The sequence below is a fragment of the Cygnus olor genome, chromosome 9, assembly GCF_009769625.2.
Source record: "Cygnus olor isolate bCygOlo1 chromosome 9, bCygOlo1.pri.v2, whole genome shotgun sequence".
Taxonomy (NCBI): domain Eukaryota; kingdom Metazoa; phylum Chordata; class Aves; order Anseriformes; family Anatidae; genus Cygnus; species Cygnus olor.
This window is the reverse complement of record NC_049177.1, coordinates 3,589,061-3,610,883: the sequence shown is the minus strand read 5'-3', so window position 1 is coordinate 3,610,883 and position 21,823 is coordinate 3,589,061. Positions and strand designations below refer to the sequence as shown.

Here is a 21,823-nt window from a genome sequence, read left to right as displayed (position 1 = left end):
GGGTAGACAGTATATTTAAATTGTTCCATTTATCATGGGAACATTCCCTTTAATAACAAAACTGATTTGACAGATGTAATGACTTTTGGTTGTTATCTGGTTTTCAGTGGGATTCACTGAGTGTCCCAGAAGTGTTTTCAAACTTCATGAAGATTCATGTCCTTTGTCCAGCAGAACTAACAGGCAATAACTAATACTTCTAGCATATTTTCAAGCCATTTTTCGAAGATATCTTACATCATACCACAGGACATCTTGGAATTGTTTTTCTGGTTTTGTTTTTTCTCTCCTTGTGTTCCAAAGTTCTGAAACACAACACTTTTGTGTAAGGTACATAAGCACACACAGCAGCAGACCAAAGAGAAGAACATGCCCTGGCTTTTTCTATTAATATTCCCCCTGCTTTGAAAGGGGACCATTGAGAATTCAGGCTGCATAATTAATTGCAAAGGCTCTCACATTCTAGAATATCCCAGCAGTAAACCAATACAGGATAAAACACAGCAAGTTACTCAGGTCTTTGTCCAGTTGGGTTTTGAATATCTCCAAGGATGGAGATCTCAGAGCCTCTCTGGTGACCTGCTCCAGTGTTTGACCACACTCACTGTAAGAAAGGCTTACATTTGAACAGAATTCCCTGTATTTCAGTCTGTGCCTGTTGCCTTTTGTCCTGCCACTGGGCATCACTGAGAGGAGTCTGGCTCTGTGTCCCTCCCACCAGGCGTTTTTACACATTGACATGGTTACGTTCTGGCCCTTGTTCCAAGGTTGACTTGATTGCATATTTTATTTGTTTAAGCTCATTTGTATTATTTACTTTTCTCCGCATTCAACAGTAAGGATGAAACTTGCATAACTCCTTCAAAAATAGCATAGTTGACTGTAAGCTAGTTAAATCATTACTTAAGTAAACAAGCTGTTTAATTTCTGTTAAAGGAATGGTAGTAATACCATGACTACAGTGGAAACAGATCTTACATCCCCAGCTTCTACTGTCATCTCTTTGAGGCAAATCAAGCGCGCTAATGGAATGGCTAACGACAATCTTCAAATGTATTACATTACAAACAGTAAGCTTATCTGATAGCAGTTGTACTTAAGCGTATCACGGTAATGAGAACTAAAAATGTCTAAGTCATCTTTTCCATCTGTCACTTATTAGGATTGTTTCTACAGTGTATTCTCTGTGGATCGGCCAGTACACATGTAAAACAGTTTTACTGATACCAACATATAGACAGAGTACATACACTAATTACATCAAATGTTTAAATTATATTTTATGCATTGATTAACCAGGTCTTATCTTAAAAAAAAAATCATATAGATTTTTTAAGTAACTTTGTATGTCTCTGTTTAAAGAAGCAAGGAAAGCTAAAATATCATTCCTATACTTTCCATTGAAGTGTAAGTGGCTATCCCACTGAACTATCACTAAACTAACAGGAAACTAAGCAATACTTTTGGATAATTCCCAGACTACATTGATCAACCTTCAGCTCTGCATCTATTATCTTTAGATTTCCATCTTGTAATATGTTCAGAAAAGGTGTCAGTGCTTCACTGGCTTTTTTCTTTGCTTCAATTCTGTTTCCTTCTCCACAGACAAAATTGCCTGGAGCATGAATTTCAAAAGTGAAGTTACAGGATCTTTTATCCAATTTATAATAATTTTTGTCTGTGCATGTCTTAAAGCAATGGTCTCAAGCAGCTTTTGACTGAGGAAGGGAGTTGCATAAGTCTGCCTTTTTTTTAACCCCTGTAGCAAAGTCCACAGAGGTATGAAAATGAAAGCCAAATACAAAGTTTTGCCCACGGTTGCTTGACGATAGCAGCATCTTGGTCTCGCTCAGTCAGCTTTATTTCATCTTTTAGTTATCACACTGTTTAACCATGAATCATAGATAAAGCAGAAGGTAATGTGCCTCTTGCTGCCAGCAGTGTTTTTTCTAGCAAACACAGAAGAAAAGGAGGAAGTGTCGATCCCTACAAGATCCCATGGGTGAGATACGAGAATAAGCTATCTGTCTGCTTGCTCTGCAGGAAAGGAGCAAATGGAGGTGGCCTAACTATACTTCGGGGTCCGCTGTGTCAGAAGATGCATGGAAAATGTGTCAGCGTGAAGTCAGAGACCTCCTTTTGGCCATAAAGAAGCTGCCTGTGACCAGTTGTCTTTCTGCTAGTCCTTGCACTGCAGTCTAGTCTCGGTGCCAATTACTTCCTAGCAGGAAGTGCTGCTGGTCTTTGATCATTACTGATTTCTCAGTTATATTAACCAGGAATGGTTTCTAGAGAAAAAGGAGCACTACTGTGTTTTTCAAAGAGTTTAGCAATAGAGCTTATCTAAAGACCCAGCTTATGTCCAGTGATAGTTGACAAAGTTTATTGATTTTTATTGATCTAGGAAGATATGGACTTATTTCACAGACTCCAGCTCTGATTCTGGCTTCCTTGAGCTTTCACTTGTGCGATAGGATCAAACTTAATTGTGGCATGCTGATCATAAATGGAACATGCTTTCTTAGTTTCTGGTCTTTCAAAGAATTACTACAGGTTCAAAGAGCTGCTGAAAAAAATCTCATGACACTATGCTGTGCTAGCTTTTTGATACATGTAAATACACACAGGAAAAAGCAACTGACTTTTCATATTCAGTGAGAGACAGCTAATTACAGATACACGTGAACAAGCTCTGGGAACTGTAAGAGGTAGCACTATGAAAATATCAGCTCAGTGCTCTTGTAAAAATCAAAAAAAAGTGCTCTTGTAAAATCAAAAAAAAAGAGAGAAGATTAGGAATTATCTTGTAAAGGATAGAAAACAAAATAGAGAACAATTTTGTAAATGTATAAATCTATTGTGTACTTTGCCTTGGCCTACTGTGGGAAAATCCTTCTGGTCTTGAAAACACTATTAAGGAATTGGAAAAGATAAGGATGTGTGATCAAAGATAGCCCAAGCTGAGCTAACAGACTAAGATTTTTCAGGCTGGAAAAAGAGTGCCTGAGATGGGATGTGACATCCGCAAATATCATTACTGGCATGGAGAAAGTGAAAGAGGAGTGATTGTTCCAATGCAAAAGATAAAGGACGCAGAAGGTTCAAAACAAGAATGAAGCCACTTCTTCAGACAACATCAGTGAACCTGTGAAATCATTGCCAAAAGATGCTGTGACTTGAAAAATCGGCAGATAAATGCTTTGGATAAGCATCACCATTTATGGGTGCCACTTGCACATGCCTCTACATATCCCCTGTTGGCTACTGTCAAATATCAGCCTAGATGAACCTTGGTATTACTCAGCAGACATGCTTACGCTTTTAAGATGCACTTCACAGTTGTTCTGTTGATCCTATACAGAGTTAAAACTGTTCACATTTTCCATGTTTGAGCCTATAGCATAGGCTATTGTATGACAAAATACTGTAAGAACTAGTCCATTATTTGTGAGCCATTGTTTGTCTCAATTTGCATCTAAAAATTGCACCCTTAGTTGAGGGGGACACAGAGCCAGGCCTTGGATTCAAACAGATAATTTAATGAAAATTCATATGCATGACCCACAGAGTGGGGATTAATAATCTAAGTGTGTTGCAATTTTAAAATTATTATTCCAATGCTTTAGATCTTTCTGATCAGGAAGCACAATCTAACCTTCGCTTTCTAGACAGTGAAGGCAAAAATAAGTCCATCCCATCAACAAGTGTGATTTAGAAATTACAGTATTAGACTGCATGTACTGTCTTTCAAGATCACACGGGTGATATAGCACCTTTCATTGGACAAAGCATCATTTGTCTTGTATATATTACTTACTGATTTTTTTTTTTGATTTTTTTTTTTTTTTTTAATTATGAAAGATGGTCAGTGGAGCCCAACTTTGAGAAGGTTTTGTCAACCTAAAGGAAAGTTTAGATTACTAAGCACAAGCTTAGCAGGATGCATTTCAACAACCCTCCGGACACAGTATGGCACAGCATAGGAGGGGTAGCGTCAAGGCCAGACTCTGAGTAGCCTCTTGAGTGAGAGTGCAACAAATGATGAAGCAGTGCAGATGCAGATATCCCCTTCCATCTTTCAACAGTTACTGCACATTGCTCTTAATGTAACAAAGTACAAAGGCAAAAAAGTTTCCCACTTCTAGAGAAATTCATACGCCTATTTGTAAAATAAAGTTCTCTACATTTCAGGAAACATACATTTGTAAACAGTGGTATTAATTCTACATTATTTAAACAGGAACATTTATGAATCTGCCAAGTATTCTTTTAAGTTACTGCAGTGGGGAATCCAATGGCTTTTTAAAAGATGTATTGGACAGAGAATGATTCAAAGTAGAAATTAAATGAGTTGCTGAGAATCCCATACCTCTCCTAAACCATACTATCTGAGCAGTTTCTGGGATGAGACCCAGAAAATATCCACGTGTTTGTGTATGATGCAAGCAACAGTAATATACTAATTTTGCTATTTATACACTTTTTTGTCACACCTGTCATGCAAAAAGACTTTGTGCTTGTGAATAATACCCCAGACACTGTAACCATGCTGCGTTCCATAGCAAATGGCCTTTCTAGGCAGACCTGAACTGAACTCAGCATGGAATCACCTCAGCTGGATGTAGTTATCAGTCATCATCTATTACCTCTTCCCGCTTGCTGATTTCTGCTAAACATTTCTAACCATTCCCACCACAGCATTACATCAGCGAGCAAAAGTTGTATGGGAAAATGCTCAGGCAGAAGTTATCACCCAGAGGTGCAAAGATGCGCCTGCAGCTGATTCAAGCGCATTCGCTGCAGTTTTTCAAAGATCTCTTTTTAAGCTTTAAGCATAAAACTACAGTTTAACCACACTTAAGCACATTAATTAATATGCTTTATGTATTAGTCTGACCTGGTTTCCAAAAGCTTTTATTCGCATTTGGTGGAATTTGCGGGGTGAATGGGGGTGTATCAAGCACTGAAAAATATTTTCATATGTGCCCCATGACAAGCAAGTATACCTGCAAGTTCATACATTTTATTATGCAAAGGATGGCATTGGAAGAACTTCCTTCCATTTTCACATGCTTTCAGAACTCAAGATTTTGACTGATCTCAGACAAAAATCTCTTAGATAAATTCCAATCAATAGTTTTGACTTCTGCCTGCATGAAGAAACCCAAACTGCATTTGTTCTTTATTACCACTATTCAAATGTTTCCTTTTAGCCTGTTCTGAACAGTCTAGTCAAAATCCATTAGATTCTTTCAGCTCCTACTTCTAGGCACAGGTTTGCTGTATAGAATGAAAGGCACTAAATGCCTTTAAAATGCTACCTCAGTAATTGCTACTTAAACAATACATGCCAAATTAGAACAGTCATTTTGGGGGACATCTCTGAAAAAAATGATTTCAGACTAATGGAAGTTGAGTAGCTGCTACTCAGACATCATTACCATCATTGCTTCAATAAGGTCAAATGTAATTAACAGGTCTGAAACAAGGGTATTCTCAAAAACACCTGCTAATCCTGGTTCCTGCAAATATCTCATACTCAGCTGAAGGCGCAGAGAAGAACCACTGCAGATTCTGCTCTGGAAGGGCTGAGGTACTGCGTGGACCTTGGCCCACATCTGCCAGTCCTGGGATAGCACCTGGGATATGCTGAGTGCCTGGAATGGCACGGCTCACTCGGGACCAGGCACCTGACTCCAAGTATTTAATTGCCTTGATCACCCCAAAAAGATGGGACTCGGATTAAGAACACTGATCTAGTTCAAATGGATAGAACTGCTACTTGGTTGTAAACTAATGAGCTTGGAGCCTCTGAAGTTCAGGAATGCCAAACTATATGGATACAGGCACATGAGTGGGACTCCAATCAATGGAAACCACATTGATGGGATATTTAGTAACAGGAAGAGCAACTTTTTTAAAAATGCAAATGAGCAAGGAAATCAAATGGGAAGAAAACTTAAGTTTATCTGCCTTCTTAAAATGTTATTTCTCTTTATTTATATTTTTCTATGTCTAACGCTTTAGAACTGAGCAAGAAAATCAGACACTGGTCTGTGAAAGCCAGTTTTGCCTTGTAGGCTAAAATTTTTAAGATATTTTTTAAATTATTTAAGAACTGTACATATATTACATTACTGAAAGTCTTAGTGTTGGTTTATTATTTATCTGAGATCTAGAGAACCAGGCAGGTTTGGAAAGGATTGTGATAAAATAATGGGGTTTGGTTTTCATCTTTAATTCTCCATCTGAGATGGTTCGTATTAGAGATGAGTAAGCATAAAGATGACTAAGCATAAGTCATAAAAAGGTCCAATTTTCATCTCATGAGCAAAGCAGGCAACCTGAATATATCCAACAAAAAGTTATTTACCACACCACAATATGTATGTTTAGCCCCAAATAGATCTGTCCAACAGTGCTGTTACATCATTTGTTTCTAGCAAGTACTTTGAAGAATTGCTATGTAACAGATAGTGTAACTTTCTTCCAAAAAAATGTCTTTTGAGATTTCTGGGAGCTTAATAATAGAGAAATAGGCTCTTCTTTCTGATTACCAGAAACACAAAAATAGGAAATAGCCTGTCATCCAAGTGAAGTGTTGATCCAGCCATAAAACAATTATTGAGCTCATTTTATATTAAAAAAATATTTCTTGTATATCAGTTCTAACCATTTCATTAGTAAACTGAGGAGATCCAAGTTACTGTTAACTCCAGAGCCAAGGTAAACTCAGTTTGTTTACAGTGAAAATATTCCAGCAGAAAGGAAAATGTAGTATATATAGAAAGAAAAGGAAATAGTAATTTATGCACATCTTTTCCAGATAAACATTTTTATTAGCTGAATTAAGCTCTCTTAGGAGTGGAATGAGACACAAAGATAAAGACAATTAACCAAAAGCCAAACATTATAAATCAAACATTGACCTGAGTTTAATTTTTTTTCAATTCTGACAGTCGTTTTAGAAGACCTAAACCACATGATGTGCAGCTTACAGAGTCCCTCTGAAGTTACAGAATTAGAATAAACGGGTTCTACTATTACTGTACAGGAGTTCTCTGGTTCTTGCATTCTTTCCTGTTTTGCAGCCATGGTCTGTACTCACCCCAGGACCTACAGCTCAACAAACACTAACGTAATTATAAATGAAAAATTCTGATGAGGCACTATTGCAGTCAACACCAGTTTTTATCAAAAATTAAGCCAAATTATCTAAATGAAATGGTATTAAATACACTTTGGTCTCCTTAGCGTGTCTACCAAAATTAGAGAAAACTACTTGTTGCACTAATACTGTATTCAGCATGACATAGCTAATACAAATGGAGCAGAATTTCCACCTCTTTCACTAATTGCTCCTAGAAATTTAAAAAAAAAAAATCTAACAATTCAATTTTTTGTAAAATAACTTTGCTAACTTCAGGAACCAAAAGACACATCTTAAGAAATTCAGGTGACTGAATTGAGAGAAGGTTTTTCGCAATAAAGTGCCCATAAAAACACTGGTAAGTATCTTGGATTTTTCTAATTTGATTATTTCACTATGCATTCACACACAACACACAAGTATAAATAACAGCGTTTAATACATATAACAATATAAATACATGAACACATGTTACTCTGGAGTTACTGCTATTAGGTGATTCTCTAGTGCTGAAAACGATTTTGCACCGCTTTGGCACGCACAGCGCTCCAGCGAGTCCCACCAATTAACAGCCTCTGCTGACAAGCGCAAGGTCTCCATGCCTATTATCCTCTACTAGCTTTTCTAACCAGCTTAATAAATAAATTCTTGGGGATGTTTGAGTTAATTTACATAAATATATCCTGCCCTCCTATCATGCTATTACATTCATTAGATTTTTTTTTTTTCTACAAAGCATTTCTGGGGATTATTAGTAGCCAACAGGTATATAGGAGATATATATATATATATATATATATATATACAGAACATATCATCTGTCCATAGAAACCAGAAAAGAGAGTCTATGAGCACCCTCTTTCTATGGTCTCTCTACTTACACAGATTTACATGCTTTTGTTTACACTGAAGGGGCAGGGAGCAACTGTTTGTCACCCAACATGAGACCAGCTAAGGCAGGAAGGGTCTCAAAGGGGATATTATCTGCATTTTTTTGTCTCTGGATGTGGGCAAGAAAGTATTTGTCAATTGATTGGTTTCAGCAGACTGAAAGGAAATAGCAGAGCCCAGCTGTAAAATCTGGGAAATCAAGACAATTATGAAATAGCTGTGGACTGAAAAATAGGTTGTTTACATTTGATTGAGCTGTAGAACACAGATGAGGCTTCCTACGGTCTATACAGTTTTTATATATAAGGCTATTCCCAGGAATCCCACCTTTATTCTTTTCCTTGAGGGCTCTTACTTCAAGGACCAGACCTCAAATAAACATAGGTCAGTTTCACCAACTTCCTCACCCAGTATCTCCCCAAGTCTGCACCACTAGGATTTATCTGGCTGTTTCGATCTCTTCTGTATTTATTGCCTCATGTCACAATCACAAAGCTAGTGTAAATACTGTGAATAATATTTGTATGTTTTGCACCCTAACATTTCCTGGCTGTTACTGCCAGCATTCATAGAGGCTTCCTTCAGACACCCCTTCTGTGTCCATTTGTAGTTCCTCTGCTTGCTTTCTCAGGCAGAAATCTTTAGGGATCACACAAGTTTCCAATTTGAATATTTTTACCAAAAATAAAACCTGAACATGCTACTAAGGATTTTCTGATTTATGCAGATGAGTACAATTGCCTTACTTGTTCCCTCCTTCATAGGATTAAGCTATAAGCATGAATACAGTTGCTCAACTGATTTGTCTGTTTCTTCTGCTATTTCTAAAAATAGCACCCAGGAGATAGCAAAGGAATTGTGAATTTATACAGGGACAGGATACCTCTTGGGCTTTTTAATCCTTTAAAAATTTAGCAGCAAAGACAGATGCGAGACTGACATCTCAATACAATGAAATCCTCAATTTACCCATGCTATCAGCAAGGCTCCAGTTATTGCATGATTCTATAGCTACGGAGTTTGTTACAGAATTAATTCCCTCCAACAGAATGCTGATTAACAATCTCAGCTTCTCTTGTTTCAAACAGATGTTTCTGGCCACACAATGACAAAGATCAACTTAAATACATGAGCAGAGTATAAATAATGCCTTCCTGAGTCTGCAGAACAACCTGAAAAAAAGTTAATGGAGCAGTCTGTTTCACCCTAATCGTCTCAAAGGGCTGTCAAGTCTGGAACTGGAAGATAAGTTTAAATGTTGCCCTCAGTAATTATTCCTATATGAATAATTTCAGCAGAAGCATCCAGCTTTTGTTCTTAACCTCCAGTCCGAAGCCGTCCATGTGGTGGAGAAATTAATAAAAATATTATCCCAGAGGAACTCATTCTTATTATGAAACACTTTCATATTTAACCAGCTTCGAATGTCTTCTTTTTAACTTCAATTAAGCTACCGTAGAATATCCAGTTTCTTCTGTTATGCTGAAGTCCTGTAGCAAACTTGGTATAAAACACAGGCCCAACTTGCTAGACAGCATATAGCATCCTAGGTATGTGCGCATCAGGGTCCTGCAAATATGCGCTACAGAAGTACAGCTTCTCCCATCAGCCACAGCCTGCTTCTGGTAGCAATGAGCCTCTCTACCTTGCTGGTACTGCTGGGGAGAACTCTAAAAGTACTAGGGATGAAACAATACTTGTTGTGCCACCCTCTCTCAGCTGAACCTGGTGACAACAACTGGCATCAGTCAGCTGAGAATAAGAATTAGCCCACCAGGTGTTCTACAGGTGCTCTCAGGGCTGCAGCTGAGGCACTGAATTGCAATGTCCACCTCTGCCAGCCCGCTGGAGATTCCCACCGTGCTGCCTGCATCCAGAGTGGCAATACAACATGGATAAATACCCCATGCTTTGGGAGTCTTGCACTTCACAGCTGTGACTTGCGCACATCAGGCATCCAAAAGGAAGTGTGCATGTAAGAAAAAGGTGCACACTGTGAAGCCTTAAGACTTGCAAGTGAGGTTACCTGTTTAGAAATACAAAGCCTTCCCCAGGAGTAGATGCTTATTAGGGGAACTGGAGGGCTGCAGTTGGCTCTATGGAAGCAGACTTATATAGCCAAGATAATTTTCTTAAATCTGTGATGACAGTCTTCCTTGACAGCTTCATTCCTCAGAACCGCAGCAACTAATCTCCTGGATGAAGCTCCTGTGAGCAGAGACCACCACCAAAGCCTGTTGGCTTGAAACTCCTCATCCAAATGAAATCACAATGACCACAAATTCAGGTTTAAGTGTTAAAATAACTTTTCTTCAACTGTGCTTTCCCACAGCAACAGTTGATAGGAACAAAGGATAGAATGCAAAAGAGTAAACTAGGAACTGAGAAATACAGAAAACACTCTAAAGTCAGGCAGGGAAAAAGCTTGGCCCATAGATACACCTCCCCTTGTCTTGCAGAGAGATAAGATAAGACCATTGAGTTCTGTGGTTTCTGCATCTGAGAACGGGGGTACTATGCTAATAGCTGTGATTATAACATTTGATGTGGGTTTCCAGGTCATTATGGATGCTATCAAGGTGTTTCACTGCAGGAATACACAATTCCCACTGCAGTGGCCTCATTGAGAGGAGGGTCAGATGTACAATCTAAGAGATATGCCATCTCTTTAGCACACATACCTTATTCTGTCTGTGAGTCCAGCTACACACAAACACTGCAAAGAGCATAGAACCCCTGTCCAGCTCCTGGCTAAATCCCTTCACCTGCAAGAAAAGGGAGCGATCTCAGTGGAATCAGCAATGAGTTTGATCCAGTACCAGTGCAATATTCACTACATGTTTTTAGTGCAGAGTATGACAGGCAGATCTGTTGCCGGTGACCTGAATACTACCGATTACTATGCAGTTTGTTGAGTAAGCACTGTGTAAGCGAGCAAGTCAGAAGCATATCCACTGAATAAACATAACACCACATCAATATATCATTGTTAAGCTTACATTAATCCAAAAACATTTGTTAAAATAGAAGGAATCTCACTTTGCACCATGCGAAGCCCTCTCACTTCAGCTTTAATACAAAGCATCTCTACAGTGTGATCTCATGATTGAAGACTTCAAAATCATACAAGCAATAAGGAACAGTTAGGGTTTGCATACATAATCTAAATTTTTGTTATCTCCTGACATTTCTGAAACTTTTTTTTTTCCAAGAGGTTTCAATCTTCCAAAAGTTTCCAGCCATGCTTAACTTTAGTTTACTGAGCAACACCGATGGCTGTACTGGAATTACTGTCTCTATGAATGGGTCCTCCACAATCCCAAAGGTTTTGGAATATTTTGCATCAGTACATGAATAGATGACTAAACATAAGAATGCAGAGTTTGACAGCTCTATTATAATCATGCAAAAAAAAAAAACTTCTCTGCAGATTACTATTCCCAGGTAGTAATTTGTATACACAAAGCTAATGATCCAACATGACCTAAACGAGGAATGCCACTTTCCATTCGTTGAAAATGCAAATAGTTAAGGACCTTGAAAATGGTGGTTGCAGAGGTCACTTCACTGATCTGTTATCAAAGCTTGCATAATTAAGTGGATGCCACAGCCATTAACTTGCATATGGGTTTGTACATGTCAATGCAGGCCAGCTTAATCTAAAGGTGAATTCAATAATGTTATGCTGAATTGCAGTCCACAAAGCCTATGATTAAGGGTCAGCACATCTGGCTTCTGATTTGATGTCAGCTGCTAACCTTTCTTTGACCTTATCCCCTGCAGACTTTCTAACTGACTATTACCATGGATATTTTCCAATATCATCCTGCTGACTCTCGCTATGCAGTGAGAAATACCATGTAGCTTCACCTTTACTAAGTTAATTTCAAAACCTCTTTGGTGTACCTGGAAAACTAACATTTCATTTTAATTTCCTAAAACAGCAGTAAATTGTCAGCTCATATTGGGAGGACATGAATGGAAATTAGAGGAAAGCTTAATTTTCCTTTTCCAAAATAACTAACCCATCCATTAGCCAGCGTGGTTGGTGGAATTTGCATGCTTTTCATACAAGCACTGGTGACTAAAATTTATTCTCCCTTAGTGTAGCTGTGTGAAACAAACAGCAGAAAATCTTGCTTATGCTATATAGGAAATCATTCACACTGCATGAGATTTCCTGCTTTACTGGCTTTTATTGTTCTCCCACTTATTCATTTCCCTACATTTGGCAGGTTTGCGTCCCGTTTCTGTTTTTGATAGGCTGAAGCTTCTTTTTGCCCTTGAGTAGGGCAGTCCGAACCTGCCAAAAAAGGACAACGTCTGTTGAGACTTCAAGCTGCATCATTTCTTCGTGAAAAAAAATATCTCCCAACTTGGCTTTTCGTTTGCATCAGAAAACACTGCTCATTAGAAACAGCTCCTAAACTTACATGGTTCTCTAAGCTCCATACCAACTGATTCTCTTTACAAAACAAACAAAAAATTACAATTTACAAAGGTGAAAGGTAAGTAATTACACTAGCACACCGCATTATTATATCATTTCCAAGAACACAAAATGAAGTAAATGAATGGTTCAAACAGCCACATGCAATAGCACACTTTTCTTCAGATAAATGAAGAAGTTTTTCAGCACAATGAACACCCCAAGGCACCACAAGGGTTTACTTCATATTAGAAAAAGATATATGAAGAATTCAGCGCCTTAATATTTTAGGAATACTGATCAGTTAGAATACACATTGGGATCGTTTGCATAATACTCGGTTCTTTTATCTTGAGAATGATGTGCTATAGGCTGATTTATAGGGAAAAAAAATTATACTATTTCAAATAGCTTAGTAGCATTCGTACATAGGTTTTTTTCCGTATTTAGAATTGTAAAAGCCTCAAAAAGTACCTATCCAATGCTTGAATTACTTATTTTATGTTGTGCATCAATGCACTTAATATATTTCTTTTAGAATATTAACAATTATCATCACCTCCCACTTATTCCACCTCTCCTGCCACACAGAGGGAAAATGGGGCTTAATTGTGGAAGTTGGCAACTGTTGTAGCCCCATAATACATACAACACCAAGAGACTGTGGACCCATTTCGTGTTCCTGTTTCAAGGAAGCAGTACAGCAGTTACAACATGTTCCACCATTTGCACTGTCCATATCAGTAGTAAACCTCAAATCAGCTACATGCTGCATCACTGAATAATAAACAAAACCTACTGGGACACAGCTGAAACCAGGATGAATTCAGAGCTACGCCATATTCAGCAGGAGCTACGAGTTCTGAGCAAGGACTGGGTTTGTTGTTCACATCGTGAACATTTCAAAGAGGTTTTATTAATTTCCTGGAGTTTGAATGCTTTGTTTGGAGGCCATTCATAAGTGCTCTTCCAGCCACACTTGGGCCCCCGAGGACACATTGCTCCCCAGCACCACTGGAGGACAGCTTAGATCTACCAGCTCTGTGCAACTGCTCTGTAAACCCTGCTGGCATATGCAGGTAGAATTACCAATCTTCTCTATCATGCCTCCATCCAGATTGTAACAGGCTGGGGAAAGACCCCGCAGGTGCAAGGAGTAGCTTCCAGCAAGGGACAGTGAGGACAGTGACAAGCTGCTAAGGCAGAACAGGGCAGGTATCCTAGGGACTGGCACAGCTTGCAGCCAGAGGTGACAAATGGGACTTACCAGCTGCCCCAGGCTGAGCACACCCCAATCCCTGGGGTGCCTGCAGTCCTTGCCCAAGCACCCCTTTTCCTCACAGAGAGCCCCACGATGCTCCAGCCTGACTCTCACCCATTTCTCCCATCAATTCTTGCTCATCTTTTTTTGTCCAGCAAAGAGAAAAGCAGGTGTCAAACATACCTGGTACAGTCCTGCAAAGCCTGACGGCCCCTTTTCTCTTTATTAATATTCTCAGCCAAAAAGGCAAATTTAAAGTCCACCTGGTTCTCAAAACAGGGCTTATCACCTGTTCTGGCATTCTACAACAGAGCAAATTTCGTCCCACTTCATAGTCATTTCTGCTAAATTGCCACTGCTACCCAGTCTATCCACCTCTTGTTCGCAAAACCTACCCTATTTATAAGCAAAAGGACTTGTCATATATGGTAAAGAGAAGGTAAAGACATTTGTTGGATGTCATGCCATCACCATCTCCTACGTCCATATCCGTAATGCAAGCCTTCTATTAGCATTAGTAACTGGGTAAGCACAAAGACATTTCACTTGATTCCCATGCAGGTTCTCTTTGGCACGTACAGCAGTCTCATTTTGCTTGTGTAGAACTTTCATATTTTTCCCCATTATGAGTCCCCATAGCCCAGATTGATAGTAGACGCAGCTGTCCTTTATAATTACATTTTAATGACTTAGGATGGTTGTTTGCATTTTGGCAACTTGTTTAATAGTGATGACATTTAAATTGTCACAACTAGACTTCAAAGTTATCAATTTATTAGATGATCAGGAAACTTCACACCTATGGTGAAGCAGTTTTTTGGCTGCAAACTCAGTAATCCATCAGCACACTGATTTATATAATGAAGGTTATTTCATAGGGACATGCTTTAGTTAATCCATCCCTGAAATAGAGTAACTTGCACAAATTAAAAAGGTTCTGTTTACTTATTTATTATTACATTAGATTGACAGATACTCTAAAAACACACATACTGTGTTGTATTCTGGTGCTTGCTTCATTTCAGTATACTGACTTTTTTGTGTGCACATCCACTGATTTCTTCTGCAAATGAACCTGGGATATGCAGAATCATATGATTCCTTCAGAGAAACTTCTCTCTCATATGCCAATACATGCTCTCAAATACTGCATAAATTATGTACTTTGTAAGGCAGGATTTTTGGCACACTATTTCACCTCCCCCAACCTAATGCTGCATCAAAACAGGTAGGTGCTCAACTTCTTATAAAAAAGTAGAAGTTGTGAATAGCAGAAAAATTAACCCTGATCTCCCGTTCCACATATCCAGTTCATCCACAGTACTCAGCTCACCCAACACATTCCCAACACGCTGCTTAGCTACCCCTCTTCCTCTCTGCTTCTCATTTCTAACCTAAAGCCTTCAAGCCTCTGATGTCTCCTGTGCAGCCATGTCAACCTGCTATCTGGAGAAGAACCACCACACGGTGTGAGCATGTAAAGCTGTGTGTCCTTACTCACAAAGCCACTGATGCATTGGCCCTCAGCAACCGAGAAGGCAAGAAGTGATCAGTGCTGGACAGCCCACTTTTGTCTAACCAGCCTCTCTAGCTAGGTCTGTCGTACTTGAGCTCAGCTCCTGGATTTGCATGCATACCCTTGACCCCATTCTCATTACATGGCATAGAGCAGCTTCCCTCACCAAAAAGGGACCACCACAAGTAGGAGCCTCCCTCAGTGAGCTGCAGGAGGTGCTGAAGCTGCAGCCCATGAGCAACGCACGCTTCTGGCAGATGCAACTGAATCAGGTTAATTGATTCAGATGTTCGTGGCAGAGGCTAACATCTAGGTAAAAACTGCTACACATTCATTTTTTTCAGGAAATCAAATTAAATGCATGTTAATAAGTGGCTGGTGATCAACATAAACATGGCTATGTCAGTCATCCCTGAGGAGAGCAACTCTGGCAGGGGCAGGAGGGTTACTCCTGCTTGCTGCCAAGTCCCCAATGTCACAAATGCCACCTCAGAAAGGCACCATGCCTGTACAAGCTGATGCCTTTTGAGCTCCCACCTAGTTCAGGGGCTTGGCCCAGTAGGGAGTATACCAAAATTTTCCCTCAGAGAAGACTGGCTTTAATACATGAATGGTGGAAAATTCTAATGAACACACTTCTCTTTACATTTTTGACTGACCTTTCCCCCTTATCATGGGTATTACCTTCAAGCAATCATTAAGTAAATAGATCTAAAAGAAAAGTCATTTCAAGTACAGATTTCTTCCACTAAATTCCCCAGAGTGCCCACTCTGTAGGCCTTGGGCAAAATCCAGCACGAATTTATCTCAAGAACAGGCCAATGCTCATTAATCAAGCAAAGGCCTGGCTGAAATCTTCACAAGCAGCTGTGCAGAACGCTGAGTCACCTTGTTGCAACTGATCTAGGTACTCTGCAATGCCAAAAGCCAACAAGCTGCCAGAGACCATTATTTTACAGATGGAAAGCCAGTAAAGAGAATAAGAAAAGTAATTAAAATTTTATTTCTCAAGCTTACTGGACAGAAATCAAAATTAAAAAGCAATGAATAACTGAAGTAAATGTGACAGGTAGCAGAAAAATACACATTATACAGCTGCTGAAAGAAAAAGCTGTAAATATGCTCTCACATGTATTTTGGTAGAGGAGGAAGAAGTCCTCAGGGAAATCCCCAAGGAAATTTTTTTGGCTCTTTGGGAAGTAGGAGGGTTTGCCTCCCTGGAACCACTGAAAAACCTGCCCTTCTACCTAGAAAGCTGGAAGATCCCCAGAAACCTCAACAAGTCCTAGAAAGTTCACATCAATAACCACACAGAAGGCTGAGCACTATCTTTATGCCCTTGTTGGAGCTCATTCCATGCCAATTGCATGCTCCCTGCCCCGGACTCCGCTTTGTTCCAGAGATGGCCTTTGAAGTGTGAGATTCCTGCTCTCAGGATGGTCTGTGGGACAGGTAACACAGCTCCAGGCTGCACTACCTGTTCTTGCTCAGAGCTGTATTGCCTCCTCTGATCAGGATGATGGAGCCCTGCCACCGCCAGCCCCACCCAGGCCCTGGAGACAGCCCCAGCCAGGTCCCAAGCCCTTCCCCTTGTGATTTTTGTTTAAGGAAGACTAGGAAGCTCTATCAGTAGATGAGTGACAGGCAATCACCTCCAGCAAAGGGGAAAATAAGCTACAGAAGGAAGACAGCAGCCTCTTTGGGTGTTGCAGTTGTTTGCACCGTGACTGCATCATAGCACATCACTTCTCAGCCTCAGATGGGCATCACGAGAGGCAGGCATAGAAATGCAACACTGAGGCATCTCCCACTGCTGTTTCAAGTCTGAAGCGAAACTTTCATCTGTACTTGCTGGCTCCAACAACAAGAGGTACTACATGCCCCTGTTTTTGTCCTTAAGACACCAACAGCACTACCACAAAAACAGGTGTGAAATTTACTGTTTGAAACCAACCTAAACACTGATGCCTGTTTCGTATGGAGACACGAGAGAAAGCTATTGCCACTCAGCTGCTACATGCAACTTCCAGTATGCTCTGAAGAGAATCAAGAATTGCCCCCAATTTATATTTAATTTTGAAGTCTGCTGCTTCTATTTCAGAGCTAAATAAGGCCTTGCGTGCCTGAAAGCATCTCTATTTCTCCTATCTATATTAGCTGATTAAACAGAATATATTACACTTGCTTGAAAATTCCTTACACATCCCCCCTCCCCAGTAGAAGTGAAATTTCTCTTGGTCAGAACCTTATTAAGACCTAGCTGCAACCTATGAATACAATGCAACTCCCAGGTTTGGTAAAAGTCAATAGCGTTACAGTATTTCATTATAATTCTTGCAGCATTGCTTATGTTAAAAATACTTAGATGTGCCATAAAGCCAGTTTGATCTTCATTTAATTTACTTTTCTCCTTTCTGAGGAAGCTTTATCATTTCTACTGAATGTTTTAAAAGCAGAAGCACCAACAAAGGAAATTAAATAGATGCTTTGAAAAGAGTTTACCAATTCTGAATCATCACTTTCAGATCCACTGCCTCAAGTATCACATTCACCCCTTGGTCATGCTGGAAGGAGCAGGGAATGCCCAGAGGTAGCAGCCAGGTTCAGCCAAGAGCCCAGATCACAGGGGATGCCCACAGTGATGAGGCAGGCCAGAAGCCAAGCCACAAAATCAATCTGCAGTACACAGCCAGGATCAGTCCTGCTGAGGGACACAGGACAGGACAGGACAGGACAGGCACAGCCCCAGGATGGCCAGGCTGAGCTACGTGCCTACAAGCCAGGCTCAGCCTAGGCCAGGCCCAGCCTAAACCAGCAGGGCCCCCAAGCAGGGCTGTGGTAGAACTGAAGACATTGAGGGGAACCAAAGGCCTGGGGCTGTCCTGAAATGGGGCTCCTGGGCCGATGGGCAGTGCATGTGGGTGGGGGAACCCAGGTGAGGCCGGTCAGGGGAATTAAGGCCTATCAGTGCACTCCCCAGGACAGATGCCTTGGTTAGGCTTAATTTTGTTGAACGTAACTTAAAGACGGCTCTAAACAGGAAAACAAACAAACAAATTAGCAATTCCCATTTCAATTATGAATGTAATACTTTTGGGATTCAAGCTTCCAAGGGAAATTCAGCTTCTTTCATTGTATAAAATCAGAAATAAAAAAAGACCGAATCATGAAGTAAAATTTTAGAACCAGTCTTTCACAGACAAAAGGCAGCAGCCCCTCTTCCAAATGTTTCCCCATGCTCCGGCCTCTCAACCTCTCTGCAAAGGACATGCTATATGGATTGAGTTGATGAGTGTATATGTTGTACATCCAAGGTTAGATAAAAAAGACAAAAATGTGAAGAACACAAATTCTACTCCTACATCTGTAACAAATACAGAACAAGAAAAGACTTCCAAAAAGGGGCTTACTGTAATTTCTGGAGAAATTCCTTTACTATCTTTGACAAATCCTTATTTGCAAGGAGTGCCAGATAAAGCCCTTCACTATTGCCTCTGGATTAGCCCAACTTTGAGAGCTGGGAACCCGAGAGTACTAAAAATTGATATTTCATCACCCCAGGCGAGCACATTGCTTCAATTGTCCTGGCACCGTGCAGGCCAACGGCGTGCACAAGAATGTCACCAGATTACTGATACAGCCTTGCTACAAAGCAGTTAAATTTTTTTAAAAAATTGGATCAAAACCCATGTTTCCACAAAAGAAAACATTATGTGAATGCTTTATAGAAATGGGAAATAATCACAAAATTTTCACAGCTACAGTATTAACAAAAACTCTGCCAGCAGCAGAATATAATTTAACTTTGCATTTTGTATAAACTGTGAATGATGAGATGTAAATTACGTTGCCACTGAAAAAAGAACTGTATTCAACAGAATACTTTCTGCCTATAGTACTATTATAGTTAACAACTTTTCAGACTGTTTCAGTAATGATTATTAAGATTCCTGTGGTCAAGCAAATATGTTTGCATATTCATTATATGTTTTTAAATCAATTTTAGGTGACAGCAGGTTACTGTCTTATTGTCCCACAGTAAATAAACTTTTGTGTTATAGTTTGTTTTCACCAGTGACCTTGAGTTATTTTTCTTATTTTTTTTTATAAAGCTCTTTAGTTGAGTAGAGAGATTGTCTGGTACCATCTTCTTGGCATATTGCACACATTCATTTCCTTAACGTTGTCTTTTGGTCTATTCTGTTCTCCACTGGTGACATAAAACAGCTTAGGATTTTAAGGATGAAACCGCTTTGGTTTAACTGAAGTCTCTCAATGTAATGTAGAAGTATCTGGATAAGCAGGAGGTGACTAGATGATCAAAGGCCCTTTGGATGTAAGCATTATGAAACCTTTTTGATGTTAGTCCATTTCTTCCGGCCCATATTCAGACCAATAGACTCTTTTATTTTTCAACAGATGTTTCTTCTTTTCCTTCCGGCAGACTATTTGTGCAGATCAAGAACCTCCAGGATATATTCCTTTTTATCTCTACAGGCTGTAGACAAAGCATCTACATTTTTCACACCATTTGTCCACACTGTATTATAAAGTGATAGTGTTAGTGATGGTGACAGCTGAACTGGAGAAAGTACACTACCAGCTAAGGAAAAGCTAGTATGGGTGGGCTACGTGACAAAGACAAAGTTATTATCAGATCAAAGACTACAAAAGATTAAGCCCTGAATTCACACAAAACATTTGTTATCAGATCATATTTCCGTATGTATCTCTCAGAAGGGCTTGGCTCCACAGTTTCCAAAGCATTATTTTGTTTTCAGAACCAGAATGGTAGCAGAGGTAAAATAGCTGTATATAAACTAATTACATATTTAAACCAGTCCTTTAATCATCTGTATTTTGTTAATTTTCTGACAGGTGCATAATATCCTGTGTATCAAATTTTGGGCTACTACTTCTCCTTCTACTGTTTGTAAATACTGTCGTAAGAAAGTCACACAGTTCCTTTATTCTAACCGTGCTTAGACATTCTTCTGATGTTTGTAGGCTAGTCCTAACCAGTTCTTTGAGATTAACATAAACAGTGTTTCAAATATGCTGCTATTGGATTCAAAGCATTAATTAAAAAAATATCCTTCGGATATGCATTTAATCTGCATCCACGCATTCCATAGCAAGCTGTTCCTTCCCAATTATTTCATGATAAAAAAAAAAAAAAACAGTATAAATATCAGAAAAATTAGTATTCTGAGGTACTCTACTGCTCCTAAAACCCGTTTAGACCTTGTGCTATTAAGCAACGGAAAAATCTCAATGTCACTTTTTCATTATTGGTCAACATATGACTAAGTTGAAAGTTTACAGTGATAATAGCTGTAATATAAATATTTTCATGGATTATATAGTTAGCAGTAAGGCGTAAGCAGTGCTAACCATATGCGTCACTGCTGTACTAACTGTACGTGGCTTATGAAAATGATGTTTTTGTTTATTTCTCCCTTATTTTCTTTCAAAGTACTGAATTTTCTTCCAATCAGCTCAGACAAAAATAGGAAACAGAAGCTATACTGTTAAAAGCTGCTTAAATGGAAAGGGACATTGTCTTACAGGTACTCAGGTAACTTTCTAGGTGCCAGCTCTTCAGCCTAACCGAACTGCTATTCTTACTCAAAAACATCTTCCATGTTAAGGGCATCTGGGTAATCTCATGTACACGAAATATATAAGCATGGCTAAAGAAATATATTTCATTATTTATTGAAATTCTCCACTAAAAAGTTGTAGTTTGTAAAACAGCATTTTACATTTTATTCCCTTTTATTGATAAGAAAAATAAACCTTCAGACAAAACAGTAAAAGAAATCCATGAGGTGAACTGTGGCATGAGATTAAGGATAGAAAGCAGCAGTTTTTTTTTTTTTCTTAAAGAAAAAATAATTATACTTAAAGATATTTATATAAGTACAAAATAATCCAGAAGATGTTTGGTTTTGTTTGATTGTTTGCCTTGTTTAGCAAACAGTTTTTGTAGAACAGGAGGAAAATCAAAATTTCAGACCTCACACTTGGGTAAAAAGTACAAGAACAGTGGCTTTCTACATATGGGGCCAATTGGTCACAGCATCATTCATTTACTTCACCTACCATTGTTCCTGTGGCTTCTATTCTTCCTGACTTATCAGTAAGGGCCCAAAAAGATAGAAAATATAAGATTGCTTGGGATAACACAGGATGCGAATTAGGAATGAAGTCAGGATCTTCTAGGTCCCAGAAGAGAACCACAACCTCAAGACTTGTACATCCAGTAATAAGATCTGGACCTGCACACAGGCAATAAATACTGCATTGGTAAGAATTATAGACTGGAATTATGATTGCATGAAAATGGAGTACACTATTACAGAGAATGGTGCCAATTATAGAAAACCTGGTCTATGTTAGAAAATCTATCAGTCTAGGCATTTGTAACTCCCACACCCTGCGATTTCTATGAATTATTATGATTAGCATTAATCGTGGTAACAGATCTAAATGTGCCAAAACTAAAGAGTTTAAGATAACGTGTCTAAATGGTGGCACACACAGAATCTGCCCTCCTCTTTTGGCTTCTGTTCA

At 39.2% G+C, this 21,823-nt stretch overlaps 1 protein-coding gene across 1 annotated transcript in view; it reads right to left on the bottom strand.

The window, feature by feature from the left end:
* IRS1 (insulin receptor substrate 1) overlaps window positions 1-18,127 on the bottom strand; it is a 71,944-nt gene extending 53,817 nt beyond the window's left edge. The window contains exon 1 of the mRNA XM_040566927.1: window positions 17,750-18,127. Within this exon, the coding sequence (XP_040422861.1) occupies window positions 17,750-17,763 (14 nt within the window). The 5' untranslated portion in view covers window positions 17,764-18,127. The remainder of the gene's footprint in view (window positions 1-17,749) is intronic.
* Window positions 18,128-21,823: the final 3,696 nt, after the last annotated feature.